The sequence below is a fragment of the Homarus americanus genome, unplaced genomic scaffold, assembly GCF_018991925.1.
Source record: "Homarus americanus isolate GMGI-L3 unplaced genomic scaffold, GMGI_Hamer_2.0 scaffold40856, whole genome shotgun sequence".
NCBI classification, from domain to species: domain Eukaryota; kingdom Metazoa; phylum Arthropoda; class Malacostraca; order Decapoda; family Nephropidae; genus Homarus; species Homarus americanus.
In genome coordinates this window covers 3,431,850-3,451,471 of record NW_024734615.1, presented here as the reverse complement: position 1 = coordinate 3,451,471, position 19,622 = coordinate 3,431,850, and the positions used below count along the sequence as shown (strand labels likewise).

At 43.1% G+C, this 19,622-nt stretch overlaps 1 protein-coding gene across 1 annotated transcript in view; it reads right to left on the bottom strand.

The window, feature by feature from the left end:
* LOC121870318 (lachesin-like) overlaps positions 1-19,622 on the bottom strand; it is a 162,994-nt gene that overhangs the window by 18,341 nt on the left and 125,031 nt on the right. Inside the window, exons 5-6 of the mRNA XM_042372101.1 lie at positions 3,580-3,738; positions 928-1,056 (exon numbers count right to left, since the gene is read on the bottom strand). Coding sequence (XP_042228035.1) covers positions 928-1,056; positions 3,580-3,738 — 288 coding nt within the window. The remainder of the gene's footprint in view (positions 1-927; positions 1,057-3,579; positions 3,739-19,622) is intronic.

Genomic DNA, 19,622 nt, shown 5'->3' with positions numbered 1-19,622 from the left:
CATTCAAACTCTTCAGTGCACCAACAACCATCTTTCATATATACATTCATAAACATCTGATGGTTCTTAATATAAACTATCAATATAAACAAACACGATACTCAAGAGGTTCCTGACAGCATAAACATTCTTACCACAGTTCACAATCTTTCGCTAAAATGGAATCACAAGCCTCGAATGTTACCAATACCTGAGGTGACCAAGCCATCTCATCACTATCAACCTATATACGAGTACAATGGTGACAGAGCAGAGAGTGAAGAAAGTGTAGCGATGTTAGTTATGTAGAGATTTTGTAGAAGGAGGAGAGTAGAAGAAGGGGAGAAAGAGGAGTAAGGGTGGAGGAGGAAGGGAGGAGGAGGGGAGAAGGAGAGGAGGAGGAAGAGGGTGGGAAGAGGAGGAGTAAAAGGAGAAGAAGAAGAAGAAGAAGAAGATGAAGAAAGAAGAAGAAGAAGAAGAAGAAGACCATTAAACCTTCAGTGGCCATAAAATTAGAGGAATATTAATAGTAATTGACTCTTTTTAACACCTTCAGGAATCATTGTGTTCCCAGAGAGACTTATAGGTTATGGCCACAGGTATAAGACAATAAATTAACACAAAGATTCAAAAGATATTATGAGCATCATACTTTTTTTCCATCATACTCTACGTTCTTTTGTTTAATATACGGTTAAAACAAAAGCACATAGAGTAATAAATAACAAAAGATTATTCAAGTTTAAGTGACAGTTTCCTATGTATGTGTGTGTGTGTGTGTGTGTGTGTGTGTAGTGAACGGTCATGATTAGGTGAGATTGGGTGGGAGTGTTTGGTGACTGGGTGTGAGTGGGTGTGTGTATGGGCGGGAGTGGGTGTGTGTATGGGCGGGGGAGTGGGTGTGTGTGTGGTGGGTATTAAGGTGGGTGGGTGACTGCTGACACTCACAGTCGACGCTGACTTGGATCCGCTTGCTGACGATGGGAGGAACACCGTTGCGGGCGATGCACAGATAAGCGGCCATATCCATCCTGCTGACGCGTGCGAGCTGTAGACTGGCTCCATTATACTCCATCACTGTAATGGAGGACATAGTGATGGGTACTGGCGGTATAGTATGGGTACTGATGGGTAGGGCTGGGTACTGGCGGTATAGTGATGGTACTGACGGTATAGTGATGGATAGTGATGAATAGTGATGGGTATAGTGACCGATATAAGTGTGGTGATGGGTAGGGATGGATGATGGGTACTGGGATGATGGGTAGTGATGGATAATAATAGGTATAGTGACTGATTTAGGTATGGTGATGGGTAGGGATGGATAGTAATGGGTATAGTGACTCGATTTACGTATGGTGATGGGTAGGATGGATAGTGATGGGTATAGTGACTGATTTAGGTATGGTGACGGGTACTGATAAATATGATGACCATAATAATGAACATAATAAACAAAAGGTTTAAAAACATGATGAACATGAACAAAATTATGAACAAGAAAATAATGATGAAATTGAACATAATGACGAGTATGATGACTATAAAATGATTACAAAACTAATTATTCCACATCTTCTCGACCCTAGACACTTAAATCACTATGTTCAGAAGTATCATTAGTGAGATTTTGAACAAGATCGGATATCTGAAAAAAATCCTTTTGCATCTTTTTTTGGAGAGAGAGAGAGAGAGATAAAAAGCAAGTATTATAAAAAACAAAAACTTACAAGAATTAATCAGGGAAAAATATATCACTTTAGTCACAGTATTTTCCAGGTTAGTTTATATTTGTTTACTGTTGTGCTTCTGGTAGCTGGAGGAGACACTTAGATCTCTGGGTTGAGTTACTGGTATTAGAGAGAAAGCGAGAGTAAGCGAGAGTAAGCGAGAGTAAGCGAGAGGCGAGAGTAAGCGAGATTAAGCGAGAGTAAGCGAGAGTAAGAGAGTAAGCGAGATTAGAGAGGGCGAGAAATTGGGCGTAAGCGAGTAAGCGAGATTAAGCGAGAGTAAGCGAGATTAAGCGAGATTAAGCGAGTAAGCGAGATTGAGGAGTAAGCGAGATTGTTGGCGATGAGATTAAGCGAGATTAAGGAGAGTAAGCGAGAGTAAGCGAGAGTAAGCGAGATTGCGAGAGTAAGCGAGAGTAAGGAGATTAAGCGAGAGTAAGCGAGAGTAAGCGAGAGTGCGAGATTAAGCGAGAGTAAGCGAGAGAAGGAGATTAAGCGAGAGTAAGCGAGAGTAAGCGAGAGTAAGCAGGAGTAAGCGAGTAAGCGAGAGTAAGCGAGAGTAAGCGAGAGTAAGCGAGATTAAGGAGAGTAAGCGAGAGTAAGCGAGATTAAGCGAGAGTAAGCGAGAGTAAGCGAGATTAAGCGAGAGTAAGCGAGAGTAAGCGATAAGCGAGAGTAAGCGAGATTAAGCGAGAGTAAGCGAGATTAAGTCGGGGCTTAGTTTGACCAGAGCTTGATACGTGATGCTTAAGTAATTGCACAGAGCTTACTAGTACATACTGCTCATTATTGCACGGTGTTAACTAGTGCACAGAGCTTACTAGTACATACTGCTCATTATTGCACGGTGTTAACTAGTGCACAGAGCTTACTAGTACATACTGCTCATTATTGCACGGTGTTAACTAGTGCACAGAGCTTACTAGTACATACTGCTCATTATTGCACGGTGTTAACTAGTGCACAGAGCTCACTAGTACATACTGCTCATTATTGCACGGTGTTAACTAGTGCACAGAGCTTACTAGTACATACTGCTCATTATTGCACGGTGTTAACTAGTGCACAGAGCTTACTAGTACATACTGCTCATTATTGCACGGTGTTAACTAGTGCACAGAGCTTACTAGTACATACTGCTCATTATTGCACGGTGTTAACTAGTGCACAGAGCTTACTAGTACATACTGCTCATTATTGCACGGTGTTAACTAGTGCACAGAGCTCACTAGTACATACTGCTCATTATTGCACGGTGTTAACTAGTGTACAGTGAGTGCAGTAGCTACGGTCTAATTCCGGTCACGTTAAGCAGCCAACCCTTTAGGAGAGAGAGCCTTCTCCTTGGACACCTCAAGAGTAATGAACATGGAGAACATGACGATGAACATGATGATGAACATGGCAATGAACGTGACGAACAATGCAGAAAATTGACGTGAGGAGATTAATAATAACTTTGACGGAGAGGAATGCCTTCAAGGTATAGACACAAATGAAATATTTATTCTCAAAGACGAGTCATTAATTAGCAAAGTCTTATTACCAACAAGGCTCTGAGACGGAAGCTGGTTGATGAAAATGAGACGACGAAGAAATTTTTTTTTGTATCTATAACTAAAAACAAACAAGAGGGTGAAATGATGGGGATGTGAATAAGAATCATTACATCTAAAAAGACGCTATGTAAAAATTAATAGACGTATACATAAGTCAAACAGACAGACAGACAGATAGACAGACATGTATATAATATTGTCTCCCTCTCTCTTTCTATATGTCTGTCTGTCTCTTTCTCTCCTCTTTTCTGTCTGACTGTCTATATCGATCTCTATCCGTCTCTCTCTTCTCAAAGTTGACAGTATCTCACCTCGGTAAGTCTTGTTGAGGTTAATGCTCAGGTGGTCTTCTCGCCGCCAGGTGATGGAAGGTGTGGGGGTACCAATGGCACTACAGGTGAGGGTGATGTTGGCACCTTCTTGCACCATCACGTCCCCAGAACTCTCGCTGTCCACGATGTTGGGTGGCACTGTAGGAACACCACAAAAAAGAACATCAGTTTTGTGAATATCAATGGTCTGGGATGGGTGTGTGTGTGTGTGTGTGTGTGTGTGTGTGTGTGTGTGTGTGTGTGTTGGGAGGTGAAGGTAAATTGTGGATGATAATTGAAAACAGTAAATGTTGAGTCAGTATTGGCTGGTGAAACTTTTACATACATACACAAATAACAAATAAACTAACAAAGGCATAACTACGAACATAAACTTAAACAAACACACAGACAAAAAACACACATATAAACAAGGTAAAGATGACAAACACACACGCAATCACGCACGCAAAAAAAAAAAAACCCGCAAATGAAACGCATGAAATATATTTTGATATACATGAGTGAAATATACCTCTATTATACATAGCTACTGCAACAGACAATAAAATATTACTAAAGAGAAATTAAACGTGATTAAACGAGAGAGAGAGAGAGAGAGAGAGAGAGAGAGAGAGAGAGAGAGAGTACCAGGTCTTATATCAAAATAGATACACCTGACATTTTTAAGACTACTTTTGAATATCATCAGTGAAAATGAAGTTTATATACATACGAATAATTTATTGCCAAAGTAAATGATGGTCAAATAAATGCTTGGTTTTATTTCACCTCATCAACGTAGTTTAAAATATTAATGGGTGAGCAATTTACAACTAACTCTCTCTGTCTGTCTCACTTCCTGTTTTTTTCATTCTCTATTACTTTTCCTTTACAGCTCTCTCTGTCTCTTCCCCCTTTCTCTGTGTCTGTCTTTCCCTCTCTCTTTCTCTGTCTGTCTCTCTCTCTCTCTCCCTATCACAGATTCACCTGTCCTCTCTGTCTCTCTTCCCACATCTCTACTTTCTCTTTCTCTCACCATCACAAATCCGCCTCCCTTCATTCTCTCTCTCCCCCTTCCCCTCCTCCACCTACCCATCCTCTACATTCCACACCACTGTACTCTTCACACACACACACACACACACACACACACACACACACACACACACACACACACACACACACACACACACCTCTCCCCCCTCCGTCAATACCAACAGTGCCTGGCATCATGAGTGTCACCGGACAATATCAGTGCCATCCCTCACCCCCCCTTGACCCCTCCTGTACCAGCCCCAGGTAATCCGATTGCAGCATTAGCCTGTCCACTTTTCAGATATTTCTAAATAATTAATATGTATTTGCATTTGGGGGGAAAAATATAATGGAAAGTGTTTGTGTTTGTTGATGGTTTCAGGTTGGTTGGTGTGACTGATTGATTGATTGACTGACCGAACACTGATGGACTAATTGACTGACAGACTGATACACTGTCTGACTGACTAAAGACTGATTGATTGACTGACTGATAGACTGATTAACCGACTAAACACGGATTAACTGACTGAAAGGTTGACCATCTGACTGAATTCTTACAGACTGAATGGCTGACCGACTAACTTTAATGTTGAGAAAAAAACATATAATGCTATTTTTTTGTGGATAAATTTACACCCACCCACCCAGAGAGAGAGAGAGAGAGAGAGAGAGAGAGAGAGAGAGACGTTGGTAATAAGCAGAAGGTGTTCGGCTTCCTTCAATCAGCGGGCAGCATTTGTCAGATATCACACACCACCCCAAACCATTCTTTTCCTTTCTACCGCCAGCCTTCTGAGGCCTCACCGCCGCTGATCACAGTCTTGGCCATCAAGTCCTCCAGTGGCTATGAATTTTTATTTTTCACCGACGAAAATCCAGAAAGCAATTAACCCAGGAGACGAAAATAGGAGAACAAAATTAAGAAACCATGGAGGTGTGTTGAAAGCGCTCCCAAACAACGGTTCATGAACACCGCAACGACAGAGAACTTAACTAACTCGTAGTAAATGTTGTCAACGGTAATAGAATACAGGATAAGCCATACAACTACAAAATCTACTGTAGCAGCAAGTGAACACCAACACCAAGAACAGATCGGCATCTCATTAAGAACAACAAGTAACACAACAATAACAGCAACAGCGTAATACAATAATGATAACATTTGTCACAGAAGCAAAAGTTTCCGGAGCATCAAGTAATACAGCAACGACTTTGTGGTCTTACAAGGCAGAGTGTGTAGCTAATCTGATACTAAAACAAACTTGAATTCACCTGAAGATTACCCACCATAATCTAATTTAACATGAGTAGCGATGGAGTGCCTAATCTTCATGTGATGTGTAAACTTAAACCAGGGTGTGTGTGTGTGTGTGTGTGTGTGTGTGTGTGTGTGTGCGTGTGTGCGTGTGTGTGTGTGCGTGTGTGCGTGTGTGTGTAACCCGACACATCTAAATGTAGAAGCTCAGCACCAAAGGAAGAAAGATCAGAAGATTGAATGAACCTCAACTGCGTCGTTGATTTTCCTTCATTATAGTGATTAGCTTAACCCTCTGTGACTCCCAGATCTTTCACTTCCACGTTTTATACATGTTAGTTTATCTTCTTAAGTGCAGTTGTAGCTGACGTCATTCGGTGTTCCTTTAGATTGTAGTGTTATGGTCACTTTAACTCAGAACGCCATAACATTTCTATATATCCTCAGTTGTAACATTCGGTAGTCATCTTCGTCAGTCTACTTTCATCTTTCCCTAAATGTATCGATTATGTTCTATTATTCTTTATCATGTTTCATCCTGTTTCTCCTTGTCATGGTAATATAGCTAGATTGTTGTTTGTTTCCTTTCACATTTATATTTCTCATGGAACAGCAGCCAGTCAGTAACGGGTCTCTCTCACTGGACACCAACGTCTAGGAGTATCTTTCGCTCTCTCACAAACCACTAATTATTTTTACCATGAGATTCGTGTAGGGCGTTGACAAGCACATACGACGTAGCACTGTCCAACTCTTGTTCTCCAGCAATGTCCTCACACCTCCGGGCCTAGTAATGCCTCTCTCTCCTCTCCTGCCTCCTTCGTTCTTATAAAGTTGAAAAGGAAAGCCCACAACACTCGTTCTCATTAGATTAATACCGTACTGGCAATAAGCGTTCCTTCCCCTTTACCAATGTTCACCAGTCTATAAGGATCCATCCTCTCACCTTCACACTTCAGGCGGGTCTCTCCCAGGGGGCCTCTTACGTCTCTCTGACCCCGCCCCCCTCCCTCCCTCCCTCTCTCTCTCTCTGCCTCTTCTCATCAACTCCCCAAATGTAGGAAGACCGACATAATTGTTTTAATCTAACAGCGTCAGACAAGACATTCTTTTCGTTTACCACGCGCGCGGTCGTCTCCTCCTCCTCCTTCTCCTCCAACCGCAATGGTTCCTCCCTTCCTCAGGCTCTTTCCTGATTAACTCCCTTATGAATCGTGGTCCCTCTCTGGGTTTTTTTACCCGATCTCCCTTAGGGTTATGGTCCCTCTTTGACCTAAGGCTCCTCCCTTGATCATGTCCCTTAGGTTCTTCCCTGATCAACACCCTTAGTCTTGGTCCAGCCTTGCCGTTTCCCACCCCCTCGTCCAACTTTCCAAGGATCATGAGGCGTCTTTCTTCCATCCCCCTCAACATCCTGGTTCCTCCCCCGGCGGCTTCTCTCTGATCCAACACCTTCAGAATCATGGTCACAATTTTTGGAGAGCTTTAGTGTTCCTGCGACCATCAGACAAACAGCTTCTCGACCACGAGTGTTCTCTCTGTCGTTCACCAGAGTCATCCAAAGTATAATCTTCATCTTCCATTTGTGTCCTTTTTTCTTCCTCTACAACTTCATTCTCTTTCTCAGACTTTCTACGGCTTATATTTTATCTTTATGGTCACTATATCTCTTTTTCCTTTTCGTAACGTATAAAGAAGGGGGAGAAAAACGTTGTATTATCACAACAATAACGACTTGGAGCTGGAAACAAAATTCCCATTGTTATTACTTATCGGTATATTAACCTTATCGGCATCATGTTCCGATATGGTACCATCAACAAATGAAATATCGGAACACTTAACAGAGTGAAGGATACCTAACCTAACATAACCTAACCTAACTTAACTAAACTTTAACTATTAAGACGATATAACATTCCAATATGGTAACATTAGCCACTACCCATAAAGAGAGGAGTGTTTTTCCCTGTCGTCCCGCTGCTATACGCTATCCTCCCCTGCAGCTTTCATAATATTCCCCACCAGGCGTCTGCAGATTTCCCCTGACTTACGGCACCTTAATGAACGTCGACTTCCTCTTTTCTCTCTTTATGGGATGTAATTTTTACTGGTCCCAACCTCGTTCCCCCTCCCTTCCCCTCCCCTCCCTCCTCTCATGTCGTCCCCTACCCTCCCCTCCCCCCTCTCATGTCCTCCCCTACCCTCCCCTCCCCCCTCTCGTCTCTTTTATGTCCTCCCCTACCCTCCTTTTCCTTACCTCTCTCTCGCGCCTTTCCCCTTACCCTTCCTTCTTATTTTCCTCCCTCTCACTCACTCTCCCCTTCTTTTCCTCTTTCTTGTTCCCCTTTTTATTTCTCTCCCTCTCTCTTCTATTCACATCTTCCCTCCCTTACCTCTCTCCTATCCTTCCTTCCTGTCCACCTCCTCCCTCCTCCTTCACCCCTCCTTCTCCTCTCCCTCCCTCCTCCCCCCACCCCTCCTCCTCCCCCACCCCCCTCCTCCTCCCTCACCCCTCCTCCTCCCCCCCACCCCTCCTTCTCCCTCACCTCCCTCCTCCTCCCCCACCCCTTCCTTCTCCTCCACTCCCTCCTTCTCCCTCTCCCTCCTCCCCTCCTCCTCCCCTCATCCCCTCCTCCTCCCCACCCCTCCTTCTCCCTCACCTCCCTCCCTCCTCCCCTACCCCCTCCTTCTCCCCCTCCCTCCTTCTCCCTCACCCCTCTCCTCCTCTCCTTCTCCCTCAGCCCCCTCCTCCTCCCTCAGCCCTCTCCTTCTCCCTCAGCCCCTCCTCCTCCCCCCACCCCCTCCTCCTCCTCCACCCAATCACCCGCGGATACAGACGACATTCAGCATCCCCTCTACTCCCCTCTCCCCTATAACTGTGGATATTTAGTTCACCTTTGCCGATAACGGAAGAAGCTCACTGCGCCTGTTTCTCTCCTTCCCGATAACAGAAAAACCTCCCCCCCTCTCTCTCTCTCCTTCCCGATAGCGGAGAAAGCTCACTGCCTTCCTTCATTCCCGATAACCGAGGAAGGCTCACCGCTCCACCCTGCCGATCACACCGATAATGGAGGAAGGCTGTGGCGGCGGGGTTGGCCTTGGTCACAATATTGGCTGCGTCCGAACCCACGAGCGGCAATTAAATGAGTCGTTGAGATGCTTTCATGGCCCGCCGCCTGATCACATATCCCCGTAATGTGCCGATCGAGAGGCAGGGGTCGCTGGTAGGAGGGGTGTGGGTGGAGGGTGGGAGGGTGGGGGAGAAAAAAGGAGGCAACGAGAGAGGGGGAGGGAAGGAAAAAAAAGAGGTAACTAAAGAGGGGGGGAGAGGGAAAGAATGAAGTTAGCGAGATAGGAGAGAGGGAGAGGAGAGAGAGAGAGAGAGAGAGAGAGAGAGAGAGAGAGAGAGAGAGATGGTCTCGGCTTGGTCATATCTTAGAGACTCCATTAGCAGACTTGTTCCTGGGTTAAGAACATTTGTTCAAACACGACAAATCTGCCATGACTGTCACGTACACCCCCCCCCCATGCCAGACCTCGTCCACTGCATTATCTTTCAGAGCTTTCTTTAGGTCACTGGCTCAACGTTAAAGCTTTCTCTAGATCACCATCTGAACGTTAGAATATTGTCTGAGCTGTAAAACTGTCTATTTAAGGCTGTAGGACAGTTAAGCTTTCTCTAGATCAATGTTTGAATGTTAAGCTTTTTTTTATTACTGTCTGAACGTTACATCACTGTCTGAATATTAAAGCTTTCTCGAGATCACTCTGAACATTGAGCTTTCTGTTGATATTTTTCTGAAGGTTAAAACTTTCAATAAAAAAGTTTCTGAATTGTAAAACTCTCTTTAGAAGTTTATATCAATGTCTGAACTTTACAACTTTCTCTGAATTACTGTCTGACCAATATAACTTTCTTTAACTAACTGCTTGAATATTAAACCTTTCTCTAATTAACGATACTAATAGCAAAGCTTTATCTAGTTCACTGTCTATAAATTAATACTTTTTTAGTTCTCTGCTAAAATATATAAGCTTTCTTTAAATCACCATCTTAATAATAAAGCTTTCTTTCAGCCTTACTTTCTTAGCATTAGAACTTTCTCTAAATTCTTTAATATCAATATTCACGATGAAGAACACAGGACCAAGCTACAATACCTCGCTAACCATAATAAAACGTATAAACTGTATTAGATTTTGTTGGTATACGATCGGACTATAATTACCCTTACTAAATTTCCCTCTTACTACGATGACCTGTTTTTGCTCTGTAACATAGTGGGGGTGATCCTAGGGCACGATGCCAGTGGGGCTCTAACGTAGTGAAGGCGTGAGTAGATCGTGTGGTGTTCTAACTGGGCCAAGACGCCGGTAAATTAAAGGGTCCACCATGGCCAAGGCCCTAACAGACTCCTAGTGTCTATCTCGGCCAAAACGCTATCCGACTGGTGGAAAAAGGAGGGAGGGAGTGAGGTGGGGAGGGGGTTCATTTGGCCAGGACGCCAGCAGACTGTGTGGGTCCATAATGGCCAAGACCCGGCAGATAAGGCAAGAGAAACATGTATTTAACCCGGAGTTAAGGTGAGGCAGGCTGGTGACGGTCGCCGAGCTAATGAGCTGTGGACCTTGTTCTCTTCTGCCTCATCTCTCCCGTCGCCATTATCCCCAGGTCCTCCCACCACTCCCAGGGCCAAGTTTTTCCCTCTTACACAGCTTCTGGCGTATCGTGATGATTCCCATTCCGCGACATTTACCCTTCCGCAGTGTTGACTGTTCCGCGACGGCTCTTGTTGCTGCAGCATCTTCACGGGTCTACTATGTTACCCCATTCTTTTTTATGTTGTTTGTTTTGCATCACTCGTTGCTCCATATTGCATAGTGTTTCTATGACGTTCTTTTCTATCTGTTGTTTCCAGAGTCTGAAGATCTCGGTTAAAAATGGGGGCTGCAAGACTGGTGGCTGGTGGACGAGATTTAAGGCATCGGACAAATCGAGTTCGTTTAATTAAGATTTTGTAATCTTGATCAGCGGTTTGTGTCGTTATAGCTTCCTGCCACATTACGGGTTCAGCTGGCCGGGGACCAGCCACACCGTGCATGAAGTGACGTCGATTACTGTTCCTCATACAAAGAAATATATTACGTATAGGTTAGTTTATTGCGATAACTTTCAGTGTATATTTTATTTAATTCTAATTTATCTGGTACGTCAGTTGTAGGGTGAAACTAATAGAGAGGATTAGAATGGACGTCACGATGGATGAAGACCAATCAGCACATGTCACATCCCCCATTGATGTGGATTCTAATAAATCGCACCCCGCTGACTCTCATCGCTTTCTGTGGACGGAGTCGTTCGCTGTGTTCAATAATCAATCATTTAAATCTGTTGGAGCTTCAATAACTAGGGCTGGGGTGCACTACCTCACAGAGCTGCGAGCGGAGGAAGAGAAAGTCAAGCTGTGAAGATTACGTCGATGAGCTCTGGGGCAAGTCTTTACTCTGGCATAAGCTGGCTGCCTGGAGGAAGATTACTTAGTGCAGATGAAGACATAACTGGAGATGGTGATATTACCCACATACTAAGAGGATTAACAGAAATATTAAGTCAACATACTATACTTAGATTGGGGGCAGTAAGGTTTCAGTTAATATCAGTTAATATAGATATTTTTTTCTTCTTTTGACCAAGTTTACAGTGGATATATATATATATATATATATATATATATATATATATATATATATATATATATATATATATATATATATATATATATATATATATATATATATATATATATATATATATACAGTATACATAGCATCCAGCGTCTCTCTGTCTGTCAGAATATATTTAGCTGATTAACTGAAAAAGTCATTTCATGTTACGATTTTTTTTAGCTTTACGTCGAAATTGCAAAGTTGAATAATATAACAGTACAGTATAGGCCTTAGTCTATGAATATACTCGTTTGTGCATATAACTTTTCGTAAATATCTATATTAAAATCTATATACCTATACTGACTGTAAATAAACATTGTGAATTGGAAAAACATATACACCATCTAAATAATACTAAATACAATACCCTTTAAAAAAAACCCTAATAATATCATATAGTGATAAGAAAATTCAATGTTTTTTAAGTGACAGACAGTGTGCTTTAGTCTCCCCTAGCGTCATAACACTTCCGAGAGAGCTTGGGGGTGTTGCATGAGAATACCTTCGTGTGTCAACCTCCATACTCACACTGATAAATAGTGTCTCAGTGGTTCAGTTCCCTCGCCTCTGCTTGGGGGTAACTTCTCATTTAAATTCTGACTTTCTTAATAGCTGTATAAAGAGTGACTATTAATTCTGGTGTTCTTAGTAGTTGTATAAAGAGTGGCTATTAATTTCTTGTAAATGATTCTTTTAGTAAATATTTTTTTAAGTTACAGAAATATGGAGGAGACTGACCAAAACTCATATCCTCCAAGCTGACGTTACTAGCCTCGTTCCTCCTTATCTTCCTGGCTGACGAACAAGACTGACGTTACTAGTTCCCTTCCTTCCTGGCTAACGAACAAGGCTGACGTTACTAGTTCCCTCCTTCCCTAGCTGACGAACAAAACTGACGTTACTGGTTCCCTCCGTCCCTGGCTGACGAACATGGCTGACGTTACTAGTTCCCTCCCTCCCTCCCTCCCTGACGCACAAGGCTGACGTTACTAGTTCCTATCTCCCTGGCTGACGAACAAGGCTGACGTTACTAGTTCTCTCCCTCACCAGGTCAATGAATAAATCTGCTTTTAACTGAAGTGATCCTGTGTTTATGTCAACTATTTCCAGGTCGGGCGAGCTTACTTGTTATTCTGAGGACTGTGGTGTTTGTGTAGTGTTTGTGGTGTTTGTGTAGTGTTTGTGTAGTTTGAGTGGTGTTTGTGTGGTATTTGTGTAGTGTTTGTGGTGTTTTTGTGTTTTTTGTGTGGTGTTTTTATGGTGTTTGTGGCGTTTGTGTGGCGTTTGTCGTGTTTGTGTAGTGCTTGTGTTTTGTTTGTGATTTTTGTGTAGTGTTTGTGTAATGCTCGTGTAGTGTTTGTGGTGTTTGTGTGGTGTTTGTGTAGTCTTTGTGGCATTTGTGTAGTGTTTGTGCAGTGTTTGTGGTGCTTGTATAATGTTTGTGGTATACCGTATATGCACTGTTGCTGAAAGTTTATGTAAATTTTCTGTATTGTATGTTCATTGTTACGTAATGTTTGTGTATCTGTTTGTGTACCTTATGTGTAGTGTTGTGTAATGTTGCTGTTTGTGTAGTGTTTGTGGAGTGAATTTGTAATCTTTCTTATATGGTGTTTGTTTAGTGTTTGTGCAGGGTATTTCAGCGAAGATGTAGTGTTTGTGATGAGGTTATATGGTGTTTGTTTAGTGTTTGTGCAGGGTATTTCAGCGAAGATGTAGTGTTTGTGATGAGGTTATATGGTGTTTGTTTAGTGTTTGTGCAGGGTATTTCAGCGAAGATGTAGTGATTGTGATGAGGTTATATGGTGTTTGTTTAGTGTTTGTGCAGGGTATTTGGTGTAGTGATGAGGTTATATGGTGTTTGTTTAGTGTTTGTGCAGGGTATTTCAGCGAAGATGTAGTGTTTGTGATGAGGTTATATGGTGTTTGTTGTAGTGTTTGTGCATGGGTATTTCAGCACTAATTCGCATACACATACGCACTTACTCATACACATGTACACATATTGTTTACACACAGAGGAAATATTACACAGAGAAAGATGTACAATTCATCACAAAACATTAAGTATTATTGTCTCACTTAAACGCTTTGGTGAAATTATTGAGAACCTCTAATGACGTCATCTGAGTATCGTCTGCTCTTGTGTCTTCTGTTAGGAGTATTATCTTATTATCTTTATCTATATTGCTTATTTAATAATGATAAGATATGTAAATGAATGTATACTCGCCAAAAGTCAAGTCGTTTTATCTGTCTGTTCATGAACCCAAAGATTAAGAGACCTGGCGAGTGTATCTTTGCGTCTTGATTTCTCAGGACTACATTTCCATACCAGTTGTATTTCTACCAATTAAATTATCATTTTTTTCTTTCTCGTTCATGGAGTTTCTTAGCTTGGCCCTAATCACATCTACTGTTTGTTCTCGTGTACCTTATGTCAGCCTGAGATAAGTTCCTCTTATGGCCCCTTTGGTTCTGTCCAGTGCTGGGTCATGGTAGTTTTGAAATCTGTTTAAAGAAATACGCTCACTGTAGGGCATTGTGTGACTTACCCCAGTTGGTCATAAGAGGAGGAGGGTGGAGAGGTGCAGGATAAAATGGGTGTTGTCAGAGAGGGCAGGTGTGGCCAAGGGTCGTGTTGTCACTGAGGGGAGGTGTGGCCAGGGCTCGTGTTGTTACTGAGGGGAGGTGTGGCCAGGGGTCATGTTGTTATTGAGGAGAGGTGTGGCCTGGGTCGTGTTGTTATTGAGGAGAGGTGTGGCCTGGGTCGTGTTGTTATTGAGGAGGTGGGTCATGTTGTTATTGAGGAGGTGTGGCCTGGGTCGTGTTGTCACTGAGGGAGGTGTGGGTCTTGTTGTCATTGAGGGAGATGTGGCCAAGGATCGTGTTGTCACTGAGGGGAGGCCAAGGATCGTGTTGTCACTGAGGGGAGATGTGGCCAAGAGTCATGTTGTCACAGAACGGAGATGTGGCCGGGGGTCGCGTTGTCACTGTAGGAGGGTACAATTCTAGCCAATGTGAATATAGGTTGGGCGTGCAGTGCTTCCATAGTGTGTGTGTGTGTGTGTGTGTGTGTGTGTGTGTGTGTGTGTGTGTGGGGTGAGTGTGGATACTTTCTGGGGACGAGAGGGTTGGATCGTCTGTGTGTGTGGGTAGGTACTGATTTGGATGTGAGGGTCGACGTGAGGTGTGAGGGGAGCCAGACATGAAAAAAAGTAGTGAGGAGGAGGAATGGTATGGGGTGAGGAGGAGTAGGAGGAGGGGGGTAGGAATGGAATGGGGTGAGGAGAGGCGGGAAGAGTGAGGGCGAGAAAAATAAAGAGGGGGGGGAGAGTGATGGGAGGAGGGGTGAAATAAGGGGTTAGGAGAGTAAGGAGGAATGGGGAGGGATGGAGATAATGTAATAGGATTTACAAGAAGGAATGGAGAAGAGTGGGAAGGAGAGGAATGGGAAGAAGAGGAGTGAGAAGGAGAGGAGACAGGAGCAGGAGGAGTGGAGAACAAGAGGTAACGGAGCGGAGTTTTGTGGGCGGTGTTTGAGCAAAGTATCAGCATGATGCGAGATGTCGTCGCTGGTACACTGTAAAAGTCGATTACTGCTGTAATGTCCCTGATCCTTGAGGGCGAGGACGTCCCTGATCCCTGAGGGCGAGGACGTCCCTGATCCCTGAGAGGGGAGGAGGGCATCCCTGAACCCGTAAGGAAGAAGATGTCCCTGATTCTTGAGGGAAAGAACGATGCCCCTGATCTCAAGAGGGAGGAGGACGCCCTTGAACTAAGATTCTGTTGTGAACTTTACAGGTTTTGTTTATCTCATGTAAACTTTATTGTTCTTTTGATAACCTCACATGAAAACCCTCTTAAATATCACTAAAAGCCTCAGTGTATATCTTATAAGGATCTGTTGTGTCTTTAGTACTGCCAATTTGTCTAATATACAAATATACAGTAAGGTCCCGTTGTGTATCTCGTATTAACCTAACGTGATATTGTTCAGAATCAATTTGGCTCTAATTTAAAACCAAACTGCCTCTTTTACACCTTATTTTATCTTATTTAAATCCTTATGACCTCGTAAAGTTTTGTAACGTCTCTTCCACGGCCAATTTTATTTCTATCTAAAGCTTTATCCTTTCTGTTATAAAGGCTCTCCTGAGCACCTTCACCCTCTATTTCTTCCCTTCATAATCTTATTCTTTATCTTATAAAGACTTGCTTCCCCCCCCCACCCCCTCCTCCAGAAAAGCTTTATCTGGACTCTGGAAAACCTCTTTGATTTTTTTTCTGGCAATTGTTGGTTGTCAGAGAAGCGGTGTTTGCTCTGCGGATTTTGTCTGTTTCCGTCTCTTTGTTGAGTGTTTGCCTTGTGCGTCTCGCCATCGCTGTATCATCAGCTTATGTGGTAATGTTTAAACGTGAATTGCTGTGATTCATGCTCGCTTTGTGAGCAGCTTATGTCTCATTTAGATTTCGGAGCATAAAGGCCAAAGGAATGTTACATATAAGTTGCGGCTTGTAGTAGCTGTTAGGTCATATCTTACGTATACAGTATACAGAAATAACCAACTTGTTCACAGGCTTCCGCTGTTGCTGTGTCCTGAAAAAAATATTGTTGGCTTTATGGCCAGTGACTCACAGGAGTTAGTAAATAAAACACTCGCGTTTGATTTTGATCCTAGAAAGTCACCCACTTTCAGTGAAGGCTGAATATTTTTTTTTAATTTTAGGTTCATTAACTGTCAAGGTTATTAAGAGGTATACTAGAGTCGTGCTTCCATACGGCAAAACATCTTTAAAAAATTATGCGCGGCACAAACCACTAATGAAGACTTAATGATAAATCCCCCCACCCCCTCACTTTTCCCTCCACAAAACTGATGTCTGGCAATTCACGCCAAATAACAGACCATTTTCTTTCAAGGTTGCCAAGGAAACAATGCGTCCTCCTTATACCAACACCAAATGTTCTTACTGTCGTCTTACAGAAGCTGGTAGTGGAGCGAGTGTGTGGGACGCACTGCTTGGGTCTTCTTTACCAGCCTTTATTAGAAACAAAATCTCTCCGATCTCCTGGCCATGTCCTCGTCTTGGTCGCAGTTCAAAACTCCAGAATCCACACATCTTTACACCTGTCAAACTAAACCACTAAACCTTCTTCATGACGGAAAACTTGTGCATGAGACTGACACACTCGCTGAGAGCAATAAGGGTGATGACAAAAGAGCATGAAAACCCTACGTCTCAGAAACGTAAACCTCAGCACGCAGCGACGGCGAGGAGAACAGGGGAGGAAGTGACATCGTCTTCGCCATCAGTAACAGGGCGGCAGTACAGTAGCATCATCAGCAGCAGAAGTGGAAGAAGAAGCAACTACACGAACAACGACAGCAGCAGCAGCAGCAGCAACAAACAGTAAACTCCCTCACCTTCATAATAACAAAGCGGGTGATATCTGACTCGGTAGAGCGCTGGGCTGGGCTGGGCTGGGCTGGCTGGCGGGTGGGTGGAGGAACAAACTCACCGCCACAAGAAGTGTTTTCACCGATGATTGGGTCCTACAGTTTTTATCGCCGGGCCAACTAAATCAATTATAGGTGTTTTTAGGGGAAGGTTTCTCTAGTTCTGTATCAGATATACTTTGCCGAGCCCCCGACTGTATTTTCTAACTGGATTTTTTGTAAGTTTTGTCCCTCTATTATCGCGCCTTTTATTTCATATTTTTTTTATTAATATATCTTCGCTTTTTCTTTTGTTTATTATTGTTTCTCGTTGTTTATGTTTGTCTGTTTGATTTTGTTTTTGTTTTTACGGTTTCAGTTTTATTTGTTTTCACTTGTTTAGTTTTTGTCTGTTATTATTATTATTGTATTTTTTTTTCTTATGTTCCGTGTGTTATTATTTTTTGATGATCTCCAAGTTCTTTTGTTGTTGCATTTGCTGTATTTGTTGTTACCTCTGTTGTTTTTGTTCTTGCATCTATTGTTTTTGGTCTTGCCTCGTTTGTTATTCTTGCAGCCTCTGTTGTTTTTATGGCATCTTTTTTTTAGCCACGTCTACTGTTTTTATTGCAACCTCTTAATATTTTTTGTTTCTTGTGTATTTGTTGATGCACCAGTTATTTTGTGTTTTGTTTTGATAGTTGCTTCTGTTGCTTTCATTGCTGTCTCTTGCTTCCGTTTGTTGTTTTTGCTGTTATGGGGTTATCATTTCTGTTGTGAGTCCCCGTTTCCGTTGTTAATTTCTACTGACTTATTTTTTCCTGTTCTTGTACGCCTGTTGTTGGTACTTGTGTTGTTGTTGTTGTTGTTGTTGTTCCTTTAAGTGTTTCTCATATACTTGCTACATATTGTATAGTCTAAACGAGTGAATAATAATAATAATAATAATAATAATAATAATAATAATAATAATAATAATAATAATAATAATAATAATAATAATAATAATAATAGACATATCAGGCGACAATAAGAGTGGTGGCGGTGGTGTGAGAAACATGGGGTAAGTCAAAGAGGCACGAACTGCCCATAATATATCCAAAAGATATACAAGAGGCCGTAAAGCGTGGTCGGAGGGCGCCCAGAGAGCCGCCAAGTGTGCCGTCTGACGTGAGGACATTACGTATGTGCATACACCACACACCCAGGGAGGCTGTATACTTCATACTCACCCTCTGAACTGGGATGAGAAGCAACAGGGTGGCTCTCATACATGTACGAGTATCGGTCGTATTTTAACGGGCTATGTTGCTTAAACGCACACTGCACACCTCATACACAACACGCACACACACAGACAGACAGACACACACACACACACACACACACACACACACACACACACATACACACACACATAGGCTGTATACTTCATATTCATGATGTGAACTGGACTGAAAAACATTAGGTCTGCTCTCAAACCTGTAGGAACACTTGGAATATATTTTTTGAAAGATGTTGACCTCACCTGTGGAGCGTACTCGTGATAACTGACGGGTAGTTTGGTTAAGATACAGACCCGTTAATTGCAATATATAAGAGCGGATTAATGGTTAAACAGGTAAAGTCATTTTAAGTCCGAAGTGACTAATTCTCAAACACTGACAAAATATATTACTGCACTAGTTTTACAGGTATTTAAAAGCTGTAGTATAGGTAAACTTCTTGTTCGGGATGACTCAAGATGTGTCGAGGCCAAACACAACACCTGGGAGGGGCAAGAGGTGCAGTGGTGGGCCAAGTCCCCTCCTCAACTGGTGACACTACATCATGTCGGCTCACTCCGTCAGCAGCGTCATTATACTGCACACACCTGACACTTACTATCCCAGCCACTAATCACAAGTACCATCTGTTTCACCATGCGGCTTATCTCTAGACCACATGGATGATGGCCAATGGTTCCTCTTGTCACAGTCGTGAACACAAACACCTAAATCCTCCCTTAACCGCCATCACTATTCTAACTCATCTACCTCACCCCATCTCCGCCCTCACAGCCCCAGCCCTCGTCCTTATCTCCATCAACGCTCCGGCCTCCATTGCCGTACTCAACACCCCCACCTCCCAACCCAACCTCATTCAGCCCTTAGCCTGGGCCGCGTCCCTCACCCCGCCCTCCACCAGTACCAGCAGGCCACAACACATACTTCATACTTGAGGGGGAGTGTAAAGAAACTTTGAAGGGCGCGTGTTGGCCCCGGGAGAGCGTTATCCCAGGGGTCTAGACGCGGCAAGTTTATTCTGGACAGACAAGCAGCGCACCAACCTACACTGGACGGAAGGCGGCTAGTCAGCTGCGGCCGGCGAGGCCGTGTTTATACTGCAAACAAAGGCTGAGAGGAAGGAAGGAGGGAAGGAAGGAAGGAGAGAAAGAAGGACCAAAAGAGAGAGAGAGAGAGAGAGAGAGAGATGAGCACACACATTATTCAAGTCCGAGAGATTCACACATGAAAGCGAACACACAATGTAATACAATACGTGGATCCCCAGATATCCCAGGTGTTAGC